The following is a 12,040-nucleotide window of genomic DNA, read 5'->3' as shown; positions in this document are numbered from 1 at the left end:
AACTGAGGCATCAACAAGCAATTAATACAACATAAAGAGAGTCTGTGCCAGATTTGGCCAATAACCGTGACAGCAGTTCTGCTGCTACAAAAGCAATCTTTGTTTGACATTAAGGTTGGTCACAGTTTTGAAAATTTGGCCATGAGGTTAAAGGTCTGTTAGGGATTCCTATTTTTGTGTATGCATGAGAAAGGGCCTAGCAAAACCCTTTATCTTTCTCTTCAGACACATGTGATCTTGGGTTAACTCTCTAGCTCTGTTCCCTGGAAACCTGAAAAGGGTGGAATGCTAGCTGTGCTGGGTTACCAGACTTCACTGCTTATGGTAAAAAGTGACCAATTCATCTGCATTGGGAGGGCTGCAAACATTCCCTAAACCAAGCACGACATCTAGAGCCAAAGAAGAGTACTTGTCATCTTTGAAGTCTTGAATCAATTAGACTTTGATACTGTTTGAAGTTTCTTAAATTCCATGGGCAACTGTTTGGAGGCTTCACTGGGAAAAAAAACCGTAAAGGGTATATATATCATGCTTCAGATTTCCCTCAGCATGGTGATTTTTACACCTAGGTATGTCCCTTGCTGGGACCTTGGGAAGCTATGACCTAGAGACTATTATAAGAAATATGCATTCCTATCTAGGACAGAAGCATCCAAGCTGGGGTAACCCTGTGTCAGCCCATGTGATCTCATTGCCGTGCACCTGAGCCATCACTCGGGCAGCAGGATCCAGAGGCCAGTCCCTTGGGCTGAAACACGGCCTGCTGAAGACACCCTTGACACTGCTCTGCTGGCAAACCGTGTTTCCTGTCCTGTCCTTCTGTGCACACTCAGTTGCTAAGTCATGTCCAACTCTCTGCAACACCATGGGCTGTAGCCCATCAAACTCCTCTGTCCATAAAATCTCCCAGGCAAGAATTCTGGAGTGGGTTGCTATTTCCTCCTCTGGGGCATCTTCCCGACACAGGGGTCGAACCCAGGTCTCCTGCATTGCAGGTGGATTCTTTACCACTGAGCCACCTGGGAAGCCCTTGTGTCCTTTTGCATGACACCAAAGACAAGGACAGCCTATTTTAGTCATGAGAGTAAGAGACCTCTAACTGAGCCAAAGCAATCAAGTTGAGTGCTGCAGCATGAACATGAAACCAGGGCAGGACAGCCTCCTACACGGATACTCACATGCACATCTGCAATGGGCTTGGTGAAGAGGGAGATGGCCAGGATGACGATGATAGTAATGACAAAGAGGATGATGGCAAAGTACAAGTAGTGCACACCACAGATAATTGTGGGACAGTTGCTGGGCTCCATGCAGCTCCCGGTTCCATAGGCAAACTCGGTAATCATACGGGACACCCCGATCAAAAATCCTATCATCAGTCCCCAAAAGGCTCCCTGTGAAAGAAAAGCCTGGTTAATGAACACTGTATTTGGGAAACAGCTGTGCATTCACTGGGGGACAGTGATGAAAGAATAACAGTGAGAGAAATACAAGCTCCAGGCCATCTGAGACAGGAACACTGTGGTTCAGAACATGACTAGGAATGTTATGTCAGGCCTTCAATGGCTCTGTTTACCACCTTTTAGTAACTCGACTTGGTATTTGCATGTGCTTAGTTGCTCAGTCATGTCCAACCAACTCTTTTGCGACCCCATGGACCTGCCAGGCTCCTCTGTCCATGGGCTTTTCCAGGAAAGAGTACTGGATTGGGTTGCCATTTCCTCCTTCAGGAGAACTTCCCAATGGAGGGATTGGACCCGTGTCTCCTACACCTTCTGCACTGGCAGGTGTATTCTTTACCACTGAGCTACCTGGGAAGCCCTTGGTTAGAATACCACCCAAGTTCTCAGTGCCAAAAAAATCCCTTTAACTTTAAAAATGCTTTGAATTTCTCTACCTGCAGCTACCATTACCATCAGATTCCAGATTTAGGTACATTCAGTTATAACACAATTACTTGAGAGCTAATCTGTATTCCTTGAAGACATGGGAAAGAAATTGGGTCTCTTAGAGGAAGAGGAGAAAGGAACTTTTCCATCAGCCCCTTTTATAGATCCAAAGTCCCCTCACCCTTATCCCTATCTGGCTGGAGTATCACTTCTTGGTCCTTCACTGGGGCCTGAGAAGTGCTGGCTGGAAAACCTAGCCCCCTGCAGAACCCAGGAGGTAGCCTGTGCTAGCACTTCCTATGGAGCTGTTCGCCCAGAAGCTACAAGCTTCCCAGAAAGTGCCACACAGTCAGAATCACCCAGAGTAGATGGAAAACACACAGCATTACTTGGGAATTAATTTAGAACCTGCAGCAAGGAGGAGGAAAGTCCCAAGGTCCCTGGAGGATTTTCCATATAAACCTTCACCAGCGCCTTCATTCCTGCTTAAGATATCTGGGAGTAGAATTCCTCCCAGAGAATATACAAATCCAGATGGGAATCTCTGTTCCCGAATGACTTTTCTAGACATTCGTGATACCTACCGGCTCATTGACTCTCTTGCAGAAAATAGCAAGCAGGAAGACTGCTGCGATGGGTGGTCCCAAGTAACTGGTGATGGACTGGATGTAGTCGAAGAGCTGTCCACTCTGTGCTGACTGCACGATGGGCACCCAGGCGATGCTGACACCGATCAGCACCAGCATGAACAACCTGAAATCAAGCCCCACAGCAGGGTGTCAACAAGTGGCTCCACTGGAATAGTTACAGATGGATAGAGAAACTACCTGCAATACAGCAGACTCAGGTTCAATCCCTAGATCAGGAAGATCCCCTGGAGAACGAAATGGCAAATACACTCCAGTGTTCTTGCCTGGGAAATCCCACATACAGAGGAGCCTGGAGGGCTACATGCCATGGGGTCACAAAGAGTCAGATGTGACCGAGCGACTGAACAACAGCACCAGTAAAGATAGATAGAAAGGTTTATATGACCAGAGCAGGGAAAAGTAATTAGCAAATTCATTGAGACTCTCTTCTTCTGTATTCTGCTCCTTCAGGAGCTTCCCTTGTGCCTCAGACAGTAAAGAATCCACCTGCACTGTGGGAAACGTGGGTTCGATCCCTGGGTGGGGAAGATCCCCTGGAGGAGGGCATGGCAACTCACTCCAGTATTCTTGCTTGGAGAATCCCCATGGACAGAGGAGCCTGGTGGGCTACAGTCCATGGGGTCGCAAAGAGTCAGACAAGCACATAGCACTGCTCCTTCAGTGCCTATAAGTAAAATGCACTTGATTTTCGATAGTAAAGTAGACCCACTAACCACCAGGAAAGAATCCATTTTGAGAGGCAGTGGAGTTTAGGAACAAAGGTGTGGACTTTGGAGGCAGTCTCCTTTTTTTTTTTTTTTTTTAGCCATGCCTCATGACTTATGGGATCTCAGTTTCCCAACCAGGGATTGAACTTGAACCCTTGGCAGTGAGAACATGGAATCCTAACCACAGGACCACCTGGGAATTCTCTGAAAGTTAAAGTGAAGTCAATCAGTTGTGTCCGACTCTTTGCAACGCTATGAACTGTAGCCCACCATGCTCCTCCATCCATGGGATTTTCCAGGCAAGAATACTGGAGTGGATTGCCATTTTCTTCTCCAGGGGATCTTCCCAACCCAGGGATTGAACTCAGGTCTCCCACACTGCAGGAAGGCTCTTTACTATCTTAACCACCAGGGAATCCCTAGCTTTCCTCCTTTTGAGTTTTACTTCAAGTGCTGAAAAGATGGGATGTGTGCTCAGTTTTATATGACTCTTCGCAACCCCATAGACTGTAGCCTTCCAGGTTCCTCTGCCCTTGAGATTTTCCAGGGAAGAATACTAGAGTGGGTTGCCATTTCCTCCTTCAGTGGATCTTCCTGACCCGGAGATCAGACCTGAGTGTCCTGGAATTTCTGCATTGGTAGAGAGATTCTTTACCACTGAATCACCTGGGAAAGATGGAAGGGTTCCTTTTAACCTCTTGATTTAATTAGAAAGAAGGCAGTGGTTCTCTTATCTCTTGAATTTAAGGCAGAAGAGTCTTAAGCTAACCTTCACAAAGTAGTGTTCTTGCTCACATACTTCTCCCTCTAAAGTACCCCTCCCATTGCCTCCCATTTACTCAGATCCTATCCACCATTTAGACATAGATTGGGGTCTCCCTCCCCCAGGAGTCTTGCTCAGCTACTGACTAGTACAGTCATCTCTCCCTTCTCTGAGCTTGAGATTGCTCTTACAGGCACCACAGCACAGTATAGAATTGTTTCTTGTAACTATAAGCTTATTGAAGACAGGGACAAACCCCAGAGCAGCAACCATTGGATGCACAAAAAGTGTGAGCCCCAGCACAATCTCAGGGCCAAGAGATCCAGCCCTGAGTAAAGCAATAAAATGATTTTCTTTTCGTGTTGCATCTTGAGTCTTATACGTAGCAGAGAATGCCAGTAAACATCTTTCAGAGGAAAACCCTGTGAGGGAGCCATGCTGCTTCCTGTGAAGCTGAGGGCAGACTCTGGCCCAGTCTGACCTCCCCTGGGTGCCAGGTATCTCATCGCCTGCAAGGGGCCCGTCATGTTCCTTTCCTTCCTTTGCCCCAATCTTGCTCATGAGATTTAGGAGGCGGGAGCACTCCCCGGGAAACTTTCCCTGGACAGACATCCCAGGGACTTCTTCACCTGCCCTGAGGAGGTTGGCCTGCCTTTGCCCCCCAGAGAGACACAGCAGAGCTTCTGCTGGTCCTCTATCAGAGCCTCTGCTCCATGGATAATCGAGATAACGGGCACATCTGGCCCATAGATCCATACTTGCTGTGTCCAGTATCCTGCTGTGTCCGTTATCCCACTTGACAATAACAAGTGTGCACAGAGTATGGTGTTTTAGACTGTGCAAAGCATATTCACAAGCATAGCATCACCTGACCCTCACAACGGTCCTGTAAAATGCTACAGCAAAGGGTCAAGGCATTGGAGGCACCTGGCCTAAAAGACGTCCAGAGAGGAGAGTTGCAGCGTGCAGGCCTGAGGAAGACAGTGTGGGGTGGTATACAGTGCCTAGACAAGGACTCGGTTGGCCGTGGGCTCCAGTCCTAGCTCTGTTGCTGTCCAAACTTCCTTATTTAGGCGTGACAAGCCTCATTTTGTTCACCGATGAACTGAGGTTAGATTAATGATCCCCGATGTTGTTTCGTGCTCCAGATTAAATGATCTCTGATGTCGTTTCACGTTCCAGAGGGACACTGTTTCAGTGATCTTGGATTTAAAGTTAAATGCCACTGAGAGCAATATAACTTGCCACAGTGGTTACTCTCATTCTACCCAGCATCTCCCAGTCTTCCCCATCTTGAGGGAACCTCTCTGGTCATTCAAGTGTTTGTGGGGCTTGACGGGGCAGCTGTACTCACCGTCCTGCGATCATGAGCTCTTTCTCAGAGGCTTTCTTCCGGATCTTGGTGTAGATGTCCATGGTGAAGAGGGTGCTGGCACTGTTGAAGATGGAGGTCAGCGAGCTCATGAGCGAGGCCAGCATGACCGACAGCATCAGGCCTCGCAGTCCTGGGAGAAAAGGAGGCTCTAAGTGGTACATGCAGCATTTCAGCTCTTCTGTGCTTGAAAGGTGTGACAACTCAAGGTTCTTTGCCTTCTGACACCATGCCATATTATTTGATTTATCTCTCCAGAGAGATCAGATGTTTTAAGGAATGGACTGTGTCTTTAAATTATATTGGAAGTCCACAGCAGTCAACAGAGCTAGGGACAAAGTATACATGCAGTAAATGCTTTCCAGTTGGATTGCCGGTGGTAGTGGGAGTGATGGTAGCGTGTGTGTGTGTGTGTGTGTGTGTGTGTGTGTGTGTGTGTTTCCATCTGAGCTTTTATAAGGTCTCTCATCTGAGAGATTAATGATAATGGAGAAATATTTAAACTAGGATTCAAAAGATGAGGTTTCAAAAAAGTGAAAAGACAGCCATAGAATGGGAGAAAATATTTTCATATATCTAATAAGAGTTTTGGAAAATTATTCTATCATCCTCTAGGTATTGTATGTGTAGATAATTTTATAGTTTTGTTTTAATCTACAGCCTAACAAGATGAAAAATAAAGGTTGCCTATCCTGATCACTTTGTCATTTGTTGGGAGGGTTTTTTAATGGTTCCTCTTGAGAGTCTATCATGTAGACTACAGACTACAGGAGCTATGAAGATCATCCAACTCTCTTATTTTTCAGTCATAGAATAAAATGTTAATAAATAACAATTTATTTAATTAATAACAAAATAAAATTGTTAACATTTCAAGGAATTAGTCTGTAGGGCTTCAAGCCTTAGTTCTGCCCTTTGCTCAGAGTAATTCACCAGTTAATTGCTAAGCTGGGATATAGCTCTCTCCTTGCTGTATCACCTCTTATCAAGCTCACATTCATTTATTCACTCAACAAATATTTGTCGAACGTAATTTTACAGCAGTCCAGGAAACAGATAATGGCATATCAGAGTAGCATGATGGAGACAACAAGAGGAGGTAGATGAATATAAGGAGATAACATAGGAGATAACATTGACACACTTTGGTGAGGGATTGGTGGGGTAATATTTACCAGCTAAGTGAAGAAGACTGAATCCGCAAATGAGATTTAAAAGGAGTAGCTGGAAAGGATGAGGAGAAAACAGGAGAGGATAGTATTATAGAATCCAAGAGGAGGGGATAACTCAAGAAAGAGGAAGTGATCAATAATGCTGAATGCTACTGAGGAACATATGGAAAATATCTATTTGATCTAGCATAGGGAGGTCACTGGGGAATCTGGTGTTTACAGAAGCCAGATTCCAGCCAAAAAGACTGGCAATAGTTTGTGCAGACACAATATTTTGTCTTGCATGCCACGCAGCTTTCTATCATGCACAATTCACTCCGGTGTAGTGTTCAGAGCTACCTCACTCAGGATCTGCAGGTCTAAGAAAACAGCATAAACACCCCAACAGAGGCAAGAATCCCAGCCAGAACTCTAAAACGGCCATGATTCTTGCTAACTGCAACCTTAATTAATAAGCAGCCCAGCTCAGTGGAATTGTTAACTATTACTCCCATTTTTATAGAAGTTGAATACAAACGATTTGCCCAAGGTCATATATCAACTCTGTGGTTAAAAAAAAAAATTCCTCAGTTCTCACCTTCAGCAGAGTTAACCATGCCAGACACTGAGTTACTGCATGACCTTAGAAAATCACTTTCTCTAGGCCTCAATTTTCCCAACTGTAAAATGAACAGGTTTGACTAGATGATCTTCATGTTTCCTTTCAGTAAAAAAAAATGTTGTTTATTCTAAATTTTCCTGATGAATACCTTTGAATTTTTGGTCTCCAGGGGCCCCTAACCTAAAGAGATTTCCATGCCTTGAGCCAGAATTAGATTTTCAATCAACATTAAGATGAACAGTAAACACACAGGCCTACCCCGAAACTAACTATTCTGGACTGTAAGTGCTCACCCTCCTGGATTCCACATTCTCCATAGTGAGATGCCCCCTTGTATCTGATCTACGTACTGCCTTGGACTTCCTCATTCTAGAGCTAAAATCGCTCTTTGCCCTTCTCTCCATGTTTTTCCCTGGAAAAACCTAGGTGTCAATTCATTCTCCAGGTAGAATTCCATTTAGTTCAAGCCTCATGTTAATGTCTGTTGGAGAGCGTCAAAAGACCTTAGAGCATGAAAAAGTTGTGTTTTTTCCCTAACACATTTTCAGATGGGCTCCTTCCCATGCCTCACTGATGGATGAGTGCCAGGACTCACAGAGCCCAACCAAGCCAGAGGTCTGCTTCCCACTGAAGCAAAGACAAATTCAAATACTGAGGACCCCAGAGTGAGACTCTCTCCCCTAGACCCCCAGGCTCAGAAACAGCTTTGCTCCAGAAGGCCCACAGACAGTTACATAGATAGAGCCCAGGTCCAATCAGCCTCCCAAGAGAGACCCTGCCAGCCAAGACAGCTCTCACCATTGGGCATGAGCTCCACCACCAAGGTCGGGTAGGCAATGTTGGTACAGCCAACCTTGGTGCCGCAGTATTTCTCACACTCTGAGGGGACGGTGCAGGCAACTTTCTCTGAGGAGAGATGAAGAGTCATGTCAGCAAGCAGACATCAGAAATGTTTCCAAGATTCAATTCACCTTGTTAAGCAGGCGTGAGTGCTAGGTGCTCACTCATGTCTGACTCTTCGGGACCCCATGGACTGTAGACCACCAGGTTCCTCTGTCCATGGGATTTTCCAGGCAAGAAAATCAGTGGTAGCCATTTCCTTATATAGGGGATCTTCCCAGCCCAGGAATCTAATGTGCGTCTCCTGTGTCCACCCATTGGGCAGGTGAATTCTTTACCACTAGCGCCACCTAGGACAGCGCTTCAAACAGGACATTCCTGCCCACAGCCCTGAAGTGGTTTCACAAAGAATGCAGCCCCCAAGAAGCCCTTCTATGCCATCCCCCTACCCTGCTGGTCCTGACCATCCCAAGCTCTGCCTGGGGAGGAAAGACAGCTGCTAGGCAGAGGACGGAAAAGCGAAGAAATGCTTAGGGAGGAAAGCAGAGGGAATAGTCTCCAGACTTTAGCTAGCTACAGATGTGAAAATCAGACCATAAAGAAGGCTGAGCACCTTCGAATTGTGGTGCTGGAGAAGAGCCTTGACAGTCCCTTGGACTTCAAAGAGATCAAACCAGTGAATCCTAAAGGAAATCAACCCTGAATATTCATTGGAAGGACTGATGCTGAAGCTGAAGCTCCAGTACTTCGGTCACTTGATGGGAAGAGTCAACTCATTGGAAAAGACCCTGATGCTGGGTCAGATTGAAGGCAAAAGGAGAAGGGGGCGACAAAGGATGAGATGGTTGGATGGCATCACCAACTCAATGGACATGAGTTTGAACAGACTCTGGGAGATGGTGAAGGACAGGGAAGCCTGGCATGTTGCAGTCCATGGGGTCGCAAAGACTCAGACAGGATTTAGCAACTGAACAGCAGCACACCACCATAACCTGGCAGTGTGGGGGACACTGAGCAAAATATGAGTAAATGTTAGCTAGAAGAAGCCTTAGCTAAGGCATGTCATGACTTCAGAGAATCTGCAAACGAGAAACCGTAATTGTCCGTGTAAAGAACCAGGGAACACAATTACACAAGTTCTGTGACCTCAAGTCACTCAATGTCTGGGGCAGGGGGGACAATAATGCTTCGTAATCATGGCAAGAAAAGAATAGGGCAGAAAAAAGGAAGAGGGAGCCATGGGGGTTTTCAAAGTGGGAAAGAGAGGTTGGCGAGTCCAGCAGAAGATGTCACCTGTGAACAGGATGCGGCTGATCATCCCTGGCATCACCATGAGGAACATGGGCAGCAGCTTCAGGTACCCACACATGATGCAGCCGGCCTTCACGTGGGACATGTTTTTGGCGGAGAGGCAGCGCTGCACAATGACCTGCCAGGGAAAGCCCAGGGAGGGGGGTGTAAGCAAGAGGCCCCCCAACATGTTCTGACCACCCCAGCTCTCACCACCACCCCGGGTCATCAGCCTGGCACTCCCACATCACCAAGACTCAGCAGTCCTCAGACCACAGGAGCCTGCCCTGCCTTCCCCAACCCACAAGCTGCACAAAAGGCAGGAGGCTCTGCAGCACTCAGGGCAAGACCCTCTCTCCTCCCAGGTCCAACAGCATGGGTACCTGGTCTGTGCACCAGTACCACAGGGAGATGATGGTCAGCCCAAAGATGAGCCCAGGCCAGGGCAGGTCTCCCTTGAGGGGATCGCGGAAGATGTGGAAGGAGTCAGCCCTCGGGGTGTAGCACTCTGCCTTGACGGTGGTGTTTCCATAAGAGGTCACAGTTGGAATGGCATTCATGTATTTTGTCACGAAGGCACCATACCCTCCCACTTCATGGAAAGCTGGAAAACATTGGTGACGAAAGTCAACTCCCTGAAACTCTCAGCTCTTCACAGCAGCTTCTCCTGTGGATGCCTGAGAAGCCCACAGCCAGAACTTGCACTGTGCAATCTTGGGCAAGTCATCGTCCCATTCTGGGCCTTGGCTTTCTCATCCATAGAATGGGATTATTAACCCTGCCCAGCCCCATCAGGGACTGCTGTGTGGGTCCAGAGCAATAACCTGTGAAAGTACTGCAACCATGAGCTTCTTTACAAAGGGCAAGTATTTGAACTATTAAAAGATAGACCTTGCTTTTGAACCAGATTCAGAGATTCTGCTTTCCCTCTCACCACCTGCTATCCGCAGTGGCCTTTGGGATCCTGGACACAGACTAGGCAGCCCCCCATCCCAGCAGTGTGGTGGGATGGAAGAGGATGGGTGAGGAAGTCGGGGGCTCTGCCGCACCTTGGCTGTGGGAATAAGGTATTCCAGCCCCTGCCCTGCAGAATGAGGTATTCCTTTCTCCTCCCCCAGTCTCCTGAGGACACCAAGGAAAACCAAATGGAAGCTCTTGGAAAATACAGCATAGAGAATAAGAGGCTTCACAGGACACCCAGAAAGCATGGGCTCCCTTAAAAATAAAATGGTATTTTATATCCTCACATAACAAGTACCTCTATTTGCAGGGTTTTCAGTCTTGTCCTTAGGATTTTAAGACAAATAAAATTTCAAAACTGGGGGGACAGGGACTACAGAGTTGCCGAATTCTTTTTGTGTGTGTGTCAAATAGGGAAGTAAGTAAGAAAATGGTCAATTCACAAAAGAAAGGACATTTAACCTTAAAATGTAGATGATACAATCCAAGATTTAAGATGTGACATTTAAATATATTTAGTCTGATAGATATTTAGCCTTATCTTTTTTTTTTTTTTTTTGGTCCAGTTTCTCTGTGGAGAGAAGACCATGACATCAGAGGCCCACGCTGGGGCCCACTAGCCCAGATTGTATAGAGAGGGCAGCAAGGAATCCAGATGTTGCCCGGGCCAGACCCAACCTGAGACCTCCAGGGCTGGGGGAGGTGTCCCCCACACACCACGGTGATGGCCAATCCAGGCCAGTCCACTCCCCCAGGGAGCACAGAGTGTGCCCAGTTCACTGCCCAGGCCAGTGGCCTCTAACTCTGCCTCCCCACCTCCTCAGCCTGCCCCTGCCCCACTTACCAAACCCAGTCAGGATGAAAGACCCCAGGAGCATAATCACCGTCTGCAAGGTGTCTGTGTAAATCACAGCCGCCAGGCCCCCTAAGAGCAAAGGATGCGATGTGTCTGACCTTAGCTGGGAGGGCACCCCGTCGGGCCACCTCCTTTCCCCACCCTCTCCCCCACTCCCACTCCTCTCCCTCTGCACGTCTTCTGCACCCCTCAGTCACCCTTCTGTCCTCCCTCCTGCCCTCCTTTGTCCTGTGACAGCTGTCTGCCACGCACATGTCCCAGTAGCTCCACTTTTCACAGAAAGGCTGGGAAGGCCTTGGAAAGAAAGTTCTCCCTATTTGAGGATGGAGAGTTTGATGTGATGGTTTAAGCCAGGAGAAGCATCTGCCACAGACAGAGCAGGGAAGAGTAAAGAGCTGACAGCTCACAAGATGGCTGGGGACAGTAGCAAATCAGCACATTTCAAAGGCGACTTGCATGTCCACTCTTTGTTTTCTCAGACCATCTGAGCACTTGTCCCCGGCACTATGGGGCTCCAGCTCGGCAGCAAGTTCCATCTCCGACCCTGCCTGCCCCTAATCAGAGTAGAGCAACACCTCTGCAAATGTGCCCCCAATGGCTACTAATGTCTCCAGCTTCTCCAGTCACATCTTGAGTCTTCCTCTAAAATCTGTGTGTGTCACTACCCCCCTTCCTCCCTATAGTGCCCCTCAACCCCTGTTGTGTCAAACCCAAGGTCTCTGTCAAATGACTTTCAAGACCCCCACACTGTGACCCCACTGCAGCCATCAGGTCTTACCACCTACACCCCCACCCTCAACTACTTCCCACTGAGCACCCTCCTCCCGCAGGACGCAGCCACTTGCTCACCCTGCCCAGCCCCGCCACTCCCGCTCCTGACTCCCTTGTTCCCGCCTCTCCCTGCACCTGGCCCTCCCGCTCTGCTTCTCTCGACTAGGCC

General features: G+C 47.7%; 1 protein-coding gene across 2 annotated transcripts in view; it reads right to left on the bottom strand.

The window, feature by feature from the left end:
- Positions 1–12,040, bottom strand: part of SLC5A1 (solute carrier family 5 member 1) — a 50,057-nt gene that overhangs the window by 4,738 nt on the left and 33,279 nt on the right. For both annotated transcript variants that reach the window (XM_086348946.1, XM_086348947.1), the window contains 7 exons: positions 11,089–11,169; positions 9,668–9,888; positions 9,288–9,423; positions 7,953–8,060; positions 5,364–5,514; positions 2,474–2,642; positions 1,179–1,394 (listed from right to left, as the gene is read on the bottom strand). In XM_086348946.1, the coding sequence (XP_086205072.1) occupies positions 1,179–1,394; positions 2,474–2,642; positions 5,364–5,514; positions 7,953–8,060; positions 9,288–9,423; positions 9,668–9,888; positions 11,089–11,169 (1,082 nt within the window). The remainder of the gene's footprint in view (positions 1–1,178; positions 1,395–2,473; positions 2,643–5,363; positions 5,515–7,952; positions 8,061–9,287; positions 9,424–9,667; positions 9,889–11,088; positions 11,170–12,040) is intronic.

This window comes from Bos grunniens, chromosome 17 (assembly GCF_055505025.1).
Source record: "Bos grunniens cultivar Pamir isolate PY7600 chromosome 17, Bosgru_T2T1.0, whole genome shotgun sequence".
Taxonomy (NCBI): domain Eukaryota; kingdom Metazoa; phylum Chordata; class Mammalia; order Artiodactyla; family Bovidae; genus Bos; species Bos grunniens.
Note: the sequence above shows the minus strand (reverse complement) of the source record. Positions and strands in the feature narration are given on the sequence as shown.